The sequence below is a fragment of the Salmo salar genome, chromosome 26, assembly GCF_965601325.2.
Source record: "Salmo salar chromosome 26, fSalSal1, whole genome shotgun sequence".
NCBI lineage: Eukaryota > Metazoa > Chordata > Actinopteri > Salmoniformes > Salmonidae > Salmo > Salmo salar.
In genome coordinates, this window is record NC_138316.1 from 55,707,501 (window position 1) to 55,724,819 (window position 17,319).

The 17,319-nt window shown below is 47.0% G+C and overlaps 2 protein-coding genes across 4 annotated transcripts in view; both read right to left on the bottom strand.

Moving 5' to 3' along the window:
* lrrc28 (leucine rich repeat containing 28) overlaps nucleotides 1-825 on the bottom strand; it is a 38,245-nt gene extending 37,420 nt beyond the window's left edge. Inside the window, exons 1-2 of one of the 3 annotated variants that reach the window (XM_082969880.1) lie at nucleotides 690-825; nucleotides 1-131 (exon numbers count right to left, since the gene is read on the bottom strand). The exon at nucleotides 1-131 is cut by the window's left edge and continues 91 nt beyond it. In XM_082969880.1, the coding sequence (XP_082826006.1) occupies nucleotides 1-77 (77 nt within the window). In that variant the 5' untranslated portion in view covers nucleotides 78-131; nucleotides 690-825. Of the gene's footprint in view, nucleotides 132-292; nucleotides 656-680 lie in introns of those variants that run through there. The other 2 variants (XM_082969881.1, XM_082969882.1) reach the window with 2 other exon arrangements.
* Nucleotides 826-8,743: 7,918 nt separating this feature from the next.
* Nucleotides 8,744-17,319, bottom strand: part of LOC106588078 (insulin-like growth factor 1 receptor) — a 113,035-nt gene continuing 104,459 nt past the window's right edge. Inside the window, exon 18 of the mRNA XM_082969878.1 lies at nucleotides 8,744-16,955. Within this exon, the coding sequence (XP_082826004.1) occupies nucleotides 16,337-16,955 (619 nt within the window). The 3' untranslated portion in view covers nucleotides 8,744-16,336. The remainder of the gene's footprint in view (nucleotides 16,956-17,319) is intronic.

The following is a 17,319-nucleotide window of genomic DNA, read 5'->3' on the forward strand; positions in this document are numbered from 1 at the left end:
TTCCTGTAGTTGAGGAACAGGTTCTTGTGACGCTCCTGTTTCGCCATGCAGATCGCTTCCTGCAGCTCGGACGCCATGGCAACAAGGAAGCACCGTCACTTCCTGGTCTTCTATCTAAACCACGGCTACACCTTAGACGGGAAAACAACACAGAGATGTTCCCACAATCAGACTGGGACCATGATGCATTGTTAAAGTATAAACACCTACATGTGCAATAGTTAGATACAGTAAAACACTATGTTTTATTCATAAATCAGACATACAGCTTGGTTGAGTGTCCAATACATACCGTAGGAAAGATGCTGACTATCTAGCTAGCTAGTAACGTTAGCTAGTTCTACCAGCGGTATCTTCGGTCCTACTGTACCTTGCGAGCTAACGTTAGCATAACGTTAACGTTGCTATATGTCATGCAGAGCGAGCTAACGTTAGCATAACGTTAACGTTGCTATATGCCATGCAGAGCGAGCTAACGTTAGCATAACGTTAACGTTGCTAAATGTCATGCAAAGCAAGCTAACGTTAGCTGCGAGCACTTGGGTCTTCCTTAGCAATGTGCAAAACAAACAGCTAACTTATGTAAGTAGCTAGCTAGCCATGTATGAACAATTAAAACGTTTCAAAAACAGTAGCTAGCTTCTTGGAGAGCACATCTCTCAAGTGAACTGTTATCTTACTTCCTTTACCTTATCCTTGCAGAAGCAGTGTAAAGCCTCACCCCGTCCCTATGGAAACATATTGATCTTTTAATACAACAAGACGGGAAAAAAAAGTCGACGGCGACGTCATTGACTGGCGCCCGGATGTGACTTGTTGGTCGGTTGTTGTAGTTTTTTTTGTTGAGGCATCCGTACCGATTCTAGCTTTAGCGACCCGGATGTTGCTCTTCCTCCAGAACCGACTGCACCAGACATCAGTATCTTTGAGACAATGTCTGGATCGTCTCAGAACATGTATACCAGTGGCATACTGAATTAAGCAGACGCTCTTATCCAGAGCAACTTACAGTAGTGAATACATACATTTCATTTCATGCATTTTTTAAAAACATTTTTTTTTGTACTGGCCCCCCGTGGGAATCGAACCCACAACCCTGGCGTTGCACACACCATGCTCTACCAACTGAGCCACAGGGAAGACCTCTCGCTACAGGCTCAAACTTTTTCACTCTGGGCCCCCCCTTCCAGCATTGGGGAACATCCTTTTGCTTACAATATACACTACCGGTCAAAAGTTAAAACACCTCTTCAATTCAAGTTTTAAAATGTTTTTTTTTTTGTTGTTTTTTTTAAAACTATTTTCTAAATTGTAGAATAATAGTGAAGACATCAAAACTATGAAATAACACATATGGAATTGTGTAGTAAAAAAAAGTTTGAAACAAATCAAAAAGTATTTTATATTTTAGTTTCTTCAAATAGCCACCCTTTGCCTGGATGACAGCTTTGCACACTCTTGGCATTCTCTCAACAAGCTTCATAAGGTAGTCACCTGGAATGCATTTAAATTAACAGCTGTGCCTTTTTAAGTTATTTTGGGGGAATTTCTTTCCTCCTTAATGTGTTTGAGCCAATCAGCTGTTGTGACAAGGTATGGGGGTATACAGAAAATAGCCCAATTTGGTAAAAGACCAAGTCCATTATGGCAAGAACAGGTCAAATAAGCAAAGAGAAACAACAGTCCATCATTACTTTTAGGACATGGAGATCAGTCAATACGGAACATTTCAAGAACTTTGAAAGTGCAGTTGCAAAAACCATCAAGAGCTATGATGAAACCGGCTCTCATAAGGACCGCCACAGGAATGGAAGACCCAGAGTTACCTCTGCTGCAGAGGATAAGTTCATTAGAGTTAACTGCACCTCAGAAATTGCAGACCAAATAAATGCTTCACAGAGTTCAAGTAAGAGACGCATCTCAACATCAACTGTTCAGAGGAGACTGTGTGAATCAGGCCTTCATGGTTGAATTGCTGCAAAGAAACCACTACTAAAGGACACCAATAAGAAGAAGAGACTTGCTTGGGCCAAGAAACACAAGCAATGGACATTAAACTGGTGGAAATCTGTCCTTTGGTCTGATGAGTCCAAATTAGATATTTTTGGTTCCAACCGCTGTGTCTTTGTGAGACGCGGTATGGGTGAACGGATGATCTCTACATGTGTGGTTCCCACCGTGAAGCATGGAGGAGGAGGTGTGATGGTGTGGGAGTGCTTTGCTGGTGACACTGTCTGCGATTTATTTACAATTCAAGGCACACTTAACCAGCATGGCTACCACAGCATTCTGCAGCGATACGCCATCCCATCTGGTTTGCGCTTAGTGGGACTATCATTTGTTTTTCAACAGGACAATGACCCAACACACCTCCAGGCTGTGTAAGGGCTATTTGACCAAGAAGGAGAGTGATGGAGTGCTGCATCAGATGATCTGGCCTCCACAATCACCCGACCTCAACCCAATAGAGATAGTTTGGGATGAGATGGACCGCAGAGCGAAGGAAAAGCAGCCAACAAGTGCTCAGCATATGTGGGAACGCCTTCAAGACTGTTGGAAATGCATTACAGGTGAAGCTGGTTGAGAGAATGCTAACAGTGTGCAAAGATGTCATCAAGGCAAAGGGTGGCTAACCTGAACCAGGCTGCAGGCACTGGTTACCGGTTTAAGCTTTTTGTTGAGTGGGCAGCTTGATGAAAGCCTTTTACTGAGGAGTGGCTTCCGTCTAGCCACTCTACCATAAAGGTGAGGTGCTGCAGAGATGGTTGTCCTTCTGGAAGATTCTACCATCTCCCTTCTCCCCATTCTCAGTTTGGCCGGGTGGCCAGCTCTAGGAAGAGTCTTGGTGGTTCGACACAATCCTGTCTCAGAGCTCTACGGACAATTCCTTCGACCTCGTGGCTTGGTTTTTGCTCTAAAATTCACTGTCAACTGTGGGACCTTATATAGACATGTGTGTGCCTTTCCAAATCATGTCCAATCAATTGAATTTACCTCAGGTGGACTCCAATCAAGTTGTAGAAACATCTCAAGGATGATCAATGGAAACAGGAAGCACCTGAGCTCAATTTAGAGTCTCATAGCAAAGGGTCTGAATACTTATGTAAATAAGGTATTTCTGTTTTTATTTAATTTGCAAACATTTCTAAAAAACAGTTTTAGCTTTGTCATTATGGGGTGTTGTGTGTAGATTGATGAGGACATTGTTTAATTTAATCAATTTTAGAATAAGGCTGTAACTGAACAAAATGTGGGAAAAGTCAAGTGGTCTGAATACTTTCCGAAGGCACTACAGGTCCAGGATGGCAGGAAGCTTTGACCCAGTGATGTACTGGGCCGTACACACTACCCTCTGTAGTGCCATACGATCGGATGCCAAGCAGTTGCCATACCAGGTGATGATGCAACCGGTCAGGATGCTCTCGATGGTGCAGCTGTAGAAGTTATTGAGGATCTGGGGAACCATACCAAATCTTTTCAGTCTCCTGAGGAGGAATAGGTTTTGTCGTGCCCTCTTCACGACTGTCTTGGTGTTTGGACCATGATAGTTTGTTGGTGATGTGGACACCAAGGAACTTGAAGCTCTCAACCTGTTCCACTACAGCCCCGTCGATGAGAATGGGGGCGTGCTCGGTGCTACTTTTCCTGTAGTCCACAATCATCTCCTTAGTCTTGGTTACGTTGAGGGAGAGGTTGTTATTCTGGCACCACCCGGCCAGATCTCTGACCTCCTCCCTATAGGCTGTCTCGTCGTTGTCGGTGATCAGGCCTACCACTGTTGTGTCATAAGCAAACTTAAATGGTGTTGGAGTCGTGCTTTCCACACAGTCGTGGGTGAACAGGGAGTACAGGAGGGGACTAAGTACACAATCCTGAGGGGCCCCCGTGTTGAGGATCAGCGTGGCAGGGATGTTGTTGCCTGTATTGACGTGGCAGATATGTTGTTGCCTACCCTTACCACATGGGGGGCGGCCCGTCAGGAAGTCCTTGATCCAGTTGCAGAGGGAGGTGTTTTGTCCCAGGGTCCTTAGCTTAGTGATGAGCTTTGAGGGCAGTATGGTGTTGAACGCTGAGCTGTAGTCAATGAATAGCATTCTCACATACAGTGGCAAGAAAAAGTATGTGAACCATGGAATTACCTGTATTTCTGCATAAATTGGTCATAACGCAGTGTGCTAAAACTAATAACACAAAACATTGTATTTTTCTTATCTATATTGAATACATCATTTAAATATTCACAGTGTAGGTAGGAAAAAGTATGTGAACTCATAGGCTAATGACTTCTCCAAAAAGCTACTTGGAGTCACGAGTCAGCTAACCTGGAGTCCAATCAATGAGATGAGATTGGAGATGTTGGTTAGAGTTGCCCTGCCCTATAAAAAACACTCACAACATTTGAGTTTGCTATTCACAAGAAGCATTGCCTGATGTGAACCATGCCTCAAACAAAAGAGATCTCAGAAGACCTAATATTAAGAATTATTGACTTGCATAAAGCTGGAAAGGGTTACAAAAGTATCTCTAAAAGCCTTGATGTTCATCAGTCCACGGTAAGACAAATTGTCTATAAATGGAGAAAGTTCAACAAGAATGGTGTTCATGGGAGGACACCACGGAAGAAGCCACTGCTGTCCAAAAAAAACATTGCTGCATGTCTGAAGTTCGCAAAAGAGCACCTGGATGTTCCACAGCGCTTCTGGCAAAATATTCTGAGGACAGATGAAACTACAGTTGAGTTGTTTGGAAGGAACACACAACACTATGTGTGGAGAAAAAAAGGAACAGCACACCAACATCAAAACCTCATCCCAACTGTAAAGTATGGTGGAGGGAGCATCATGGTTTGGGGCTGCTTTGCTGCCTCAGGGCCTGGACAGCTGGCTATCATCGATGGAAAAATGAGTTCCCAAGCTTATCAAGACATTTTGCAGGAGAATGTTAGGCTATCTGTCCGCCAATTGAAGCTCAACAGAAGTTGGGTGACGCAACAGGACAACGACCCAAAACACAGAAGTAAATCAACAACAGAATGGCTTCAACAGAAGAAAATACGCCTTCTGGAGTGGCCCAGTCAGAGTCCTGACCTCAACTCGATTGAGATGCAGTGGCATGACCTCGAGAGCGGTTCACAGCAGACATCCCAAGAATATTGCTGAACTTAAACAGTTTTGTAAAGAGGAATGGTCCAAAATTCCTCCTGACCGTTGTACAGGTCTGATCAGCAACTACAGAAAACGTTTGGTTGAGGTTATTGCTGCCAAAGGAGGGTCAACCTGTTATTAAATCCAAGGGTTCACATACTTTTCCCACCCTGCACTGTGAATGTTCACACGGTGTGTTCAATAAAGACATGAAAACGTAGTATTGTTTGTGTTTTATTAGTTTAAGCAGACTGTGTTTGTCTATTGTTGTGACTTAGATGAAGATCAGATCAAATTGTATGACCAATTTATGCAGAAGTCCAGGTAATCCCAAAGGGTTCATATACTTTTTCTTGCCACTGTAGATGTTCCTTATGTCCAGGTGGGAAAGGGCAGTGTGGAGTGCGATTGAGATTGCATCATCTATGCGAATCTAAGGTCTAAGGTTTCCGGGCTGATGGTGTTGATGTGAGCCATGACCAGCCTTTCAAAGCACTTCATGGCTACAGACGTGAGTGCTATGTGGCGGTAGTCATTTAGGCAGGTTACCTTCGATTTCTTGGGCACAGGGACTATGGTGGTCTGCTTGAAACATGTAGGTATTACAGACTCAGTCAGAGAGAGGTTGAAAATGTCAGTGAAGACACTTGCAAGCTAGTCCTCGCATACTCTGAGTACACGTCCTGGTAATCCATCTGGTCCCGCGGCCTTGTGAATGTTGACCTGTTTAAAATGTCTTAATCACATCTGCTACAGAGAGCGTGATCACACAGTTGTCCGGAAACAGCTGGTGGTCTCATGCATGCTTCAGTGTTGCTTGACTCGCAGCAAGCATAAAAGGCATTTAGCTCGTCTGGTAGGCACGTGTCACTGGGCAGCTCGCGGCTGGGTTTCCCTTTGTAGTCCGTAATAGGTTTCAGGCCCTGCCACATCCCGAGGAACGTCAGAGTCGGTGTAGTAGGATTCAATCATAGTCCTGTATTGATGCTTTTCCTGTTTGATGGTTTGTCTGAGGGCATAGCGGGATTTCGTATAAGCAACAGGATTAGTGTTCTGCTCCTTGAAAGCAGCAGCTCTAGCCTTTAGCTCGGTGCGGATGTTGCCTGTAATCCATGGCTTCTGGTTGGGATATGTACGTACAGTCACTGTGGGGACGACGACATCGATGCACTTATTAATGAAGCCAGTGACTGATGTGGTGTACTCCTCAATGCCATCAGAGGAATCCCAATACATGTTCCAGTCTGTGCAGCAAAACAGTCCTGTAGTTTAGCATCCGCCTCATCTGACCACTTCCGTATTGAGCGAGTCACTGGTACTTCCTGCTTTAGTTTTTGCTTGTTAGCAGGAATCAGGAGGATAGAATTATGGTCAGATTTGCCAAATGGAGGGCGAGGGAGAGCTTTGTATGCATCTCTGTGTGTGGAGTAAAAGTGGTCTAGTTTTTTCCCTTTGGTTGCACATTTAACATACTGGTAGAAATGAGGTAAAACGGATTTCAGTTTGCCTGCATTAAAGTCCCCGGCCACTAGGAGTGCCGCTTCTGGATGAGCATTTTCTTGTTTGCTTATGGCCTTTTATACAGCTGGTTGAGTGCGGTCTTAGTGCCAGCATCGGTTGGTGGTGGTAAATAGATGGCTCTCTTGGTAGAAAGTGTGGTCTACAGTTTATCATGATGTACTCTACCTCAGGCGAGCAATATCTCGAGACCTCCCTAATATTAGACATCGCACATCAGCGGTGATTGACCAATAGAGACACACACACCCAACCCCTCGTCTTAGACGTAGCTGTTCTGTCCTGCCGATGCACGGAAACCCAGCACACTGAATATTGTCATCGTTCAGCCACGACTCAGTGAAACACAAGATTTTACCGTTTTTAATGTCCCGTTGGTAGGATAGTCTCGAACGGAGATCATCCATGTTTATTCTCCAGTGATTGCACGTTGGCAAATAGAAAAGGATGGTAGAGGCAGGTTACCCACTCGCCAACAAATTCTCGCAAGGCACTCCGATCTCCGCCCCCCCTGTATTTCAGTCTTTTCTTCACGCGAATGACGTGTAGCTCAGTTGTGTAGAGCGTGGTGTTTGCAACGCCAGGGTTGTGGGTTCGATTCCCACGGGGGACCAGTACGGAGAAAGAAAAAAAAAGTATGAAATGTCTGCATTCACTACTGTAAGTCCCTCTGGATGAGAGCGTCTGCTAAATGACTAAATAGTCCACTGGGAATTCTAACATACAGTATTATCAACCCAATGTACCAGTATTTTAACCTTCCTGGAATTAAAATGTTTACAATTAACTGAGTGTGTTTCGTGTTCAACCAGTGTTTTACATTACAGAGGATGGGTTTTACCTGATCTAATCAGGAATCTGACTCAATACAAAGTGTGGTGGGTACCTAGCATTATTTGATCTAGTAATGGGGGGTAGATATGGCAGTAGCAGGTCTAGTAATGGGGGGTAGATATGGCAGTAGCAGGTCTAGTAATGGGGGGTAGATATGGCAGTAGCAGGTCTAGTAATGGGGGGTAGATATGGCAGTAGCAGGTCTAGTAATGGGGGTAGATATGGCAGTAGCAGGTCTAGTAATGGGGGGTAGATATGGCAGTAGCAGGTCTAGTAATGGGGGGTAGATATGGCAGTAGCAGGTCTAGTAATGGGGGGTAGATATGGCAGTAGCAGGTCTAGTAATGGGGGGTAGATATGGCAGTAGCAGGTCTAGTAATGGGGGGTAGATATGGCAGTAGCAGGTCTAGTAATGGGGGGTAGATATGGCAGTAGCAGGTCTAGTAATGGGGGGTAGATATGGCAGTAGCAGGTCTAGTAATGGGGGGTAGATATGGCAGTAGCAGGTCTAGTAATGGGGGGTAGATATGGCAGTAGCAGGTCTAGTAATGGGGGGTAGATATGGCAGTAGCAGGTCTAGTAATGGGGGGTAGATATGGCAGTAGCAGGTCTAGTAATGGGGGGTAGATATGGCAGTAGCAGGTCTAGTAATGGGGGGTAGATATGGCAGTAGCAGGTCTAGTAATGGGGGGTAGATATGGCAGTAGCAGGTCTAGTAATGGGGGGGTAGATATGGCAGTAGCAGGTCTAGTAATGGGGGGTAGATATGGCAGTAGCAGGTCTAGTAATGGGGGGTAGATATGGCAGTAGCAGGTCTAGTAATGGGGGGTAGATATGGCAGTAGCAGGTCTAGTAATGGGGGGTAGATATGGCAGTAGCAGGTCTAGTAATGGGGGGTAGATATGGCAGTAGCAGGTCTAGTAATGGGGGGTAGATATGGCAGTAGCAGGTCTAGTAATGGGGGTAGATATGGAAGTATCTCTTTCCTTCATTCAGGACTGGGGGGAGGTTCCTTCTCTGACCTTCATTCAGGAAAGACAACAGTTAGGAATACCGTCACTAAACCGCTAAGAAACGAAAAGAAAAAGCCATCTTTCTAGCAAAAACAACAATGTATTGGTGAAAGGCTTTGGACAATATGTGGCAAAACAGCATATCTTTATGAGTTAAAAGAGAATGAATTCTTTGAGAAATACAACAAAGCAGAAAAACAAAATGGACTCTAGTGGAACGAGAGTAAAACAAAATCAACCTGAACGAATCATTTTATATTGATATATTATAACCACAAGGAAAATAAAGAATTAAATAGCAGCTTGTGTACAGACAATTACTTAGAAGAACATAAACAGTGATCACAAAAGACACAAACAGGTTGTGTATGAAAATGTTCTGAGGTCTAACTACACAAAATATACAAAAGTATGTGGACACCCCTTCAAATTAGTGGATTCAGCTCATTTCAGCCACACCCGTTGCTGACGTGTATAAAATTGACCACACACACACACACCCATGCAATCTCCATAGACAAACATTGGCAGTAGAATGGCCCCTTACTGAAGAGCTCAGTGACTTTCAATGTGGCACCGTCAGAGGATGCCACCTTTCCAAACAAGTCAGTTAGTCAAATAGCTGTCCCAGGTCAACTGTAAGTGCTGTTATTGTGCAGTGGAAACGTCTAGGAGCAACAACGGCTCAGCCACGGAGTGGTAGGCCACACAAGCTCACAGAACGGGACCGCCGAGTGCTGAAGCGTGTAAAAATCATCTGTCCTCGGGTGCAACCCTCCACTACCGAGTTCCAAACTGCCTCTGGAAGCAACGTCAGCACAACAACTCTTCGTCGGGAGCTTTATGAAATGGGTTTCCGTGGCCGAGCGGCCGCACGCCAGCCTAAGATCACCATGCACAATGCCAAGCGTCGGCTGGAGTGGTGTAATGCTCGCCGCCATTGGACTCTGGAGCAGTGGAAACACGTTCTCTGGAGTGATGAATCACGCTTCACCATCTGGCAGTCTGAAGGACAAATCTGGGTTTGTCGGATGCCAGGTAACGCTACCTGCTCGAATGCATAGTATCAACTGTAAAGTTTGGTGGAGGAGGAATAACGGTCTGGGGCTGTTTTCCATGGTTCCGGGTAGAGCCCTTAGTTCCAATGAACAGAAATCTAAATGCTACAGCGTACAATGACATTCTAGATGATTCTGTGCTTCCAACTTTGTGGTAACAGTTTGGGGGAAGGCCCTTTCCTGTTTCAGCATGACAATGCCCCCGTGCACAAAGCGAGGTCCATACAGAAATGGCTTGTTGAGATCTGTGTGGAAGAACTTGACTGGCCTGCACAGAGCCCTGACCTCAACCCCATCGAACACCTTTGGGATGAATTGAAACGCATACTGTGAGCCAGGGCCTAATCGCCCAACATCAGTCCCCGACCTCACTAATGCTCTTGTAGCTGAATGGAAGCAAGTCCCCACAGCAATGATCCAACATCTAGTGGAAAGCCTTCCCAGAAGAGTGGAGGCTGTTATAGCAGCAAAGGGGGGACCAACTCCATATTAATGACTTCCCAGAAGAGTGGAGGCTGTTATAGCAGCAAAGGGGGGGACCAACTCCATATTAATGACTTCCCGGAAGAGTGGAGGCTGTTATAGCAGCAAAGGGGGGACCAACTCCATATTAATGCCTTCCCTGAAGAGTGGAGGCTGTTATAGCAGCAGAAGGGGGACCAACTCCATATTAATGCCCATCATTTTGGAATGAGATGTTTGACGAGCAGGTGTCCACATACTGTTGGTCATGTAGTGAACAACTGGAAGAGAAATGGAAAAATGTTCTGAATCTCAGAGCAGAGACTACAGTGTAAATATATACCTGCTGGGTACAGCAATGTGTCCCTCTCTCCATATTACTGGGACTGGAGACAACTCCTGTCTGTCTCCCTACATATTGGAAAACATTTGGTCAACAAGTAGTGCACTACACAGGGAATAGGATGCCATTTGGGAAGTAAACCTGCTTGACTTTACAAGGTCCACTCTGTAGGAGAGGTCCGTTTCCATTTGTGTTTGCATGAGAGACATGTTCTGGCACTCCGTCCTCGGCGCTCCGTGGAACGGCGCTCCGTGGGAACGGCGCTCCGTGGGAACGGCGCTCCGTGGGAACGGCGCTCCGTGGGAACGGCGCTCCGTGGGAACGGCGCTCCGTGGAACAGCGCTCGGCAGGAACGGCGCTCCGTGGGAACGGCGCTCCGTGGGAACGGCGCTCCGTGGGAACGGCGCTCCGTGGGAACGGCGCTCCGTGGGAACGGCGCTCCGTGGGAACGGCGCTCCGTGGGAACGGCGCTCCGTGGAACGGCGCTCCGTGGAACGGCGCTCGGCGCTCTGACAGTGTAGATTTCTAAACCTCTAGATGACCTGTGTAGGAGACAGACTGTCTACCAAACGGCACCCTATTCCCTATTTAGTGCACTACTTTAGACCAGGGTTCCTGGCTGAACCGTGACACTTACGGCCCTGGTCAAAAGTAGTGCACTAAATAGGGAATAGTGCCATTTGGGATGCAACCATATGGAGCCATACATCTGGTCAGAGGAACTAAGCATATGGAGTCAGAGGAAGTAAGCATATGGAGCCATACATCTGGTCAGAGGAACTAAGCATATGGAGCCATACATCCGGCCAGGAGGAACAAAGCATATGGAGCCATACATCTGGTCAGGAGGAACTAAGCATATGGAGCCATACATCTGGTCAGGAGGAACTAAGCATATGGAGCCATACATCTGGTCAGGAGGAACTAAGCATATGGAGCCATACATCCGGTCAGGAGGAACTAAGCATATGGAGCCATACATCCGGTCAGAGGAACTAAGCATATGGAGCCATACATCCGGTCAGAGGAACTAAGCATATGGAGCCATACATCTGGTCAGGAGGAACTAAGCATATGGAGCCATACATCTGGTCAGAGGAACTAAGCATATGGAGCCATACATCTGGTCAGGAGGAACTAAGCATATGGAGCCATACATCCGGCCAGGAGGAACAAAGCATATGGAGCCATACATCTGGTCAGGAGGAACTAAGCATATGGAGCCATACATCTGGTCAGGAGGAACTAAGCATATGGAGCCATACATCTGGTCAGGAGGAAGTAAGCATATGGAGCCATACATCCGGTCAGAGGAACTAAGCATATGGAGCCATACATCCGGTCAGAGGAACTAAGCATATGGAGCCATACATCTGGTCAGGAGGAACTAAGCATATGGAGCCATACATCTGGTCAGGAGGAACTAAGCATATGGAGCCATACATCTGGTCAGAGGAACTAAGCATATGGAGCCATACATCCGGTCAGGAGGAACTAAGCATATGGAGCCATACATCCGGTCAGGAAGAACTAAGCATATGGAGCCATACATCTGGTCAGAGGAACTAAGCATATGGAGCCATCCATCTGGTCAGGAGGAACTAAGCATATGGAGCCATCCATCTGGTCAGGAGGAACTAAGCATATGGAGCCATACATCTGGTCAGGAGGAACTAAGCATATGGAGCCATACATCTGGTCAGAGGAACTAAGTATATGGAGCCATACATCTGGTCAGAGGAACTAAGCATATGGAGCCATACATCTGGTCAGGAGGAACTAAGCATATGGAGCCATACATCTGGTCAGGAGGAACTAAGCATATGGAGCCATACATCTGGTCAGGAGGAACTAAGCATATGGAGCCATACATCTGGTAAAGAGGAACTAAGCATATGGAGCCATACATCTGGTCAGAGGAACTAAGCATATGGAGCCATACATCCGGTCAGGAGGAACTAAGCATATGGAGCCATACATCCGGTCAGGAAGAACTAAGCATATGGAGCCATCCATCTGGTCAGAGGAACTAAGCATATGGAGCCATCCATCTGGTCAGAGGAACTAAGCATATGGAGCCATCCATCTGGTCAGGAGGAACTAAGCATATGGAGCCATACATCTGGTCAGGAGGAACTAAGCATATGGAGCCATACATCTGGTCAGAGGAACTAAGCATATGGAGCCATACATCTGGTCAGAGGAACTAAGCATATGGAGCCATACATCTGGTAAGGAGGAACTAAGCATATGGAGCCATACATCTGGTCAGAGGAACTAAGCATATGGAGCCATACATCCGGTCAGGAGGAACTAAGCATATGGAGCCATACATCTGGTCAGAGGAACTAAGCATATGGAGCCATCCATCTGGTCAGGAGGAACTAAGCATATGGAGCCATCCATCTGGTCAGGAGGAACTAAGCATATGGAGCCATCCATCTGGTCAGGAGGAACTAAGCATATGGAGCCATACATCTGGTCAGAGGAACTAAGCATATGGAGCCATACATCTGGTCAGAGGAACTAAGCATATGGAGCCATACATCTGGTAAGGAGGAACTAAGCATATGGAGCCATACATCCGGTCAGGAGGAACTAAGCATATGGAGCCATCCATCTGGTCAGGAGGAACTAAGCATATGGAGCCATACATCTGGTCAGGAGGAACTAAGCATATGGAGCCATCCATCTGGTCAGGAGGAACTAAGCATATGGAGCCATACATCCGGTCAGGAGGAACTAAGCATATGGAGCCATACATCTGGTCAGAGGAACTAAGCATATGGAGCCATACATCTGGTCAGGAGGAACTAAGCATATGGAGCCATACATCCGGTCAGGAGGAACTAAGCATATGGAGCCATACATCTGGTCAGAGGAACTAAGCATATGGAGCCATACATCTGGTCAGGAGGAACTAAGCATATGGAGCCATACATCCGGTCAGGAGGAACTAAGAAGGGAACTGAAGGACTGGATAAAACAATCCTTTAAGATACTAAATCATTTAGTCATGTCTTGTAGGCCTTGGAGACGACATGTAGTTCACGCCAGACAGCTAAACATCATCAGTGGTGGCCATCTTGTCCCAGCGCAACAGAGCGGATGATGTCTGTCCATCCACTGATATACAACACAGACACAGAGACAGACAGCGCTTGGCCGTTGGCGTTGCTTCCAGACAGAAGATCAAACATTTACCTCACAATAATAATCATTCCCCCCAATATTACACAGTGAGCCAACCAACCATCCATCACTCTGAAAGGCTGTCTCCATTTGGGAACATTTAGAAAAACGAATAAAAAAACACACTATATATATATATATATATCTTTATTTTGACTATTTTCTACATTGTAGAATAATAGTGAAGACATCAACACTTTGAAATAACACATATGGAATCATGTAGTAACCAAAAAAGTAGAAACAATTCAAAATATATTTTATATTTCAGATTCTTCAAATAGCCACCCTTTGCTTTGATGACAGCTTTGCATTCTCTCAACCAGCTTCATGAGGTAATCACCTGGAATGCATTTCAATTAACAGGTGTGCCTTGTTAAAAAGTTCTTTGGTGGAATTTCCTTCCTTCTTAATGCGTTTGAGCCAATCAGTTGTGTTGTGACAAGGTTGGGGTGGAATACAGAAGATAACCCTATTTGGTAAAAGACCAAGTCCATATTCTGGCAAGAACAGCTCAAATAAGCAAAGAGAAGACATGAAGGTCAGTCAATACGGAACATTTCAAGAACTTTGAAAGTTTCTTCAAGTGCAGTCGCAAAAACCATCAAGCACTATGATGAAACTGGCTCTCATGAGGACCGCCACAGGAAAGGAAGACGTAGAGTTACCTCTGCTGTAGAGGATAAGTTCATTAGAGTTAACTGCACCTCAGATTGCAGCTTATTAAATAAATGCTTCACAGAGTTCAAGTAAGAGACGCATCTCAACATCAACTGTTCAGAGGAGACTGCGTGAATCAGGTCTTCATGGTCAAATTACTGCAAAGAAACCACTACTAAAGGACACCAATAAGAAGAGAATTGCTTGGGCCAAGAAACACGAGCAATGGACATTAGATCGGTGGAAATCTGTCCTTTGTTCTGATGAGTCCAAATTGGAGATTTTTGGTTCCAACTGCCGTGTCTTTGTGAGACGCGGTATGGGTGAACGGATGATCTCTGCATGTGTGGTTCCCACCGTGAAGCATGGAGGAGGAGGTGTGCTGGTGTGGTGGTGCTTCGCTGGTGACACTGTCTGTGATTTATTTAGAATTCAAGGCACACTTAACCAGCATGGCTACCACAGCATTCTGCAGCGATACGCCATCCCATCTGGTTTGGGCTTAGTGGGACTATCATTTGTTTTTCAACAGGACAATGACCCAACACACCTCCAGGCTGTGTAATGGCTATTTGACCAAGAAGGAGAGTGATGGAGTGCTGTATCAGATGACCTGGCCTCCACAATCACCCGACCTCAACCCAATAGAGATAGTTTGGGATGAGATGGACCGCAGAGTGAAGGAAAAGCAGCCAACAAGTGCTCAGCATATGTGGGAACTCGTTCAAGACCGTTGGAAAACTCATGAAGCTGGTTGAGAGAATGCCAAGAGTGGTGCAAAGCTGTCATCAAGGCAAAGGGTGTTTACCTTGAAGAATCCCAAATATATTTTGATTTGTTTAACACTTTTTTGGTTACTACATGATTCCATATGTGTTATTTCATAGTTTTGATGTCTTCACTATTATTCTTCAATGTAGAAAATAGTAAAAGTAAAGAAAAACCCTGGAATGAGTAGGTGTGTCCAAACTTTTGAGTGATAACGGTAACCAGAAACCTTCCTGGACTTGTGTTTTATATATAAAGGTAGCTGGGCCTAAAGGAATACATCTAAAACCACCGTTGTTCAGGTCGTGGTCCAGCGTTTTCCCAGCAGGCCTCAGCAGGAGGTGCTTTTTTATATCAGGCAGCTGATAGAAATGTCAATACAATAACAGAATGAAAAAGTAGGAGTCCACCACAGAGGGGTCCATCAGAGATGAGGGATGGAGAGGGGGGTCCACTACAGAGGGGTCCATCAGAGATGAGGGATGGAGAGGGGGGTCCACCACAGAGGGGTCCATCAGAGGGGGGTCCACTACAGAGGAGTCCATCAGAGATGAGGGATGGAGAGGGAGGTCCACTACAGAGGGGTCCATCAGAGATGAGGGATGGAGAGGGGGGTCCACTACAGAGGGGTCCATCAGAGGGAGGGATGGAGAGGGGGGTCCACTACAGAGGGGTCCATCAGAGGGAGGTCCACTACAGAGGGGTCCATCAGAGATGAGGGATGGAGAGGGGGGTCCACTACAGAGGAGTCCATCAGAGATGAGGGATGGAGAGGGGGGTCCACTACAGAGGAATCCATCAGAGATGAGGGATGGAGAGGGGGGTCCACTACAGAGGAATCCATCAGAGATGAGGGATGGAGAGGGGGGTCCACTACAGAGGAGTCCATCAGAGATGAGGGATGGAGAGGGGGGTCCACTACAGAGGAGTCCATCAGAGATGAGGGATGGAGAGGGGGGTCCACTACAGAGGAATCCATCAGAGATGAGGGATGGAGAGGGGGGTCCACTACAGAGGAGTCCACTACAGAGGAGTCCATCAGAGATGAGGGATGGAGAGGGGGGTCCACTACAGAGGAGTCCATCAGAGATGAGGGATGGAGAGGGGGGTCCACTACAGAGGAATCCATCAGAGATGAGGGATGGAGAGGGGGGTCCACTACAGAGGGGTCCATCAGAGGGGGGTCCACTACAGAGGAGTCCATCAGAGATGAAGGATGGAGAGGGGGGTCCACTACAGAGGAGTCCACCAGAGATGAGGGATGGAGAGGGGGGTCCACTACAGAGGAGTCCACTACAGAGGAGTCCATCAGAGATGAGGGATGGAGAGGGGGGTCCACTAGGATCAGCAGGCCGAGGACTGTGGGAGGGGCATGGCACGTTCCTTCTTCCTCACTCCGTTCATGTGTGCGTAGGGCGGTGAGTCATCGAAGGCTGGTCGCAGCAGGACCTGGGCGACCGCCTCGGGGCCGTTGGACGCCACCTGTCCTGAGGCCCCTGAGCTCTGTGCCGAGGAAGGGCCAGGGGCCACTGGGGAGCAGCAGGCCTGGCCGGTGGCCCCGAGGGCTGGGGAGCAAGGGGACGAGGGAGCCTGGGCCTGAACCTGCCCAGAGGACGGGGCTGAAGGCGGGGTGGAGCACAGCGTTAACGGACCGCCGGGGGTCGTGGAGGCTGGTGTCTGTTGGGAGGGCGGAGGAGGGGGCTGGTTGGGGAGGGCGGACCCGGAGGCGGTGGGACAGGGGATGGGGGGACGTGAAGAGGCAGCGGGGACTAAAGGAACATTGTTCAGGTTTTCTACCTCCATGTCTGACTCCTCTGTGTCTGGAAGTTTGTTCTCTTCGCTGTAAAAGAAACTCATCTCTCTGAACGGTGGCTCCAGCTCCTCTTTGATGCTGTTAATGATCTCCAGAAACGACGGACGCATCTTAGGGTTGTACTGCCAACACATCCGCATCAACTCAAACCTGGTAGGAGAGAGACAGCGAGAGAGAGAGACAGCGAGAGAGAGAGAGAGGAGAGAGAGAGAGAGAGAGAGAGAGAGAGAGAGAGAGAGAGAGAGAGAGAAAGAGACACAGCGAGAGAGAGTGAGAGAGAGAGACACAGCGAGAGAGAGAGAGAGAGAGAGAGACACAGCGAGAGAGAGAGAGAGAGAGAGACACAGCGAGAGAGAGAGAGAGAGAGAGAGAGAGAGAGAGAGAGACAGCGAGAGAGAGAGAGACAGCGAGAGAGAGAGAGAGAGAGAGAGAGAGAGAGAGACAGCGAGAGAGAGACAGCGAGAGAGAGACAGCGAGAGAGAGAGAGAGAGACAGCGAGAGAGACAGCGAGAGA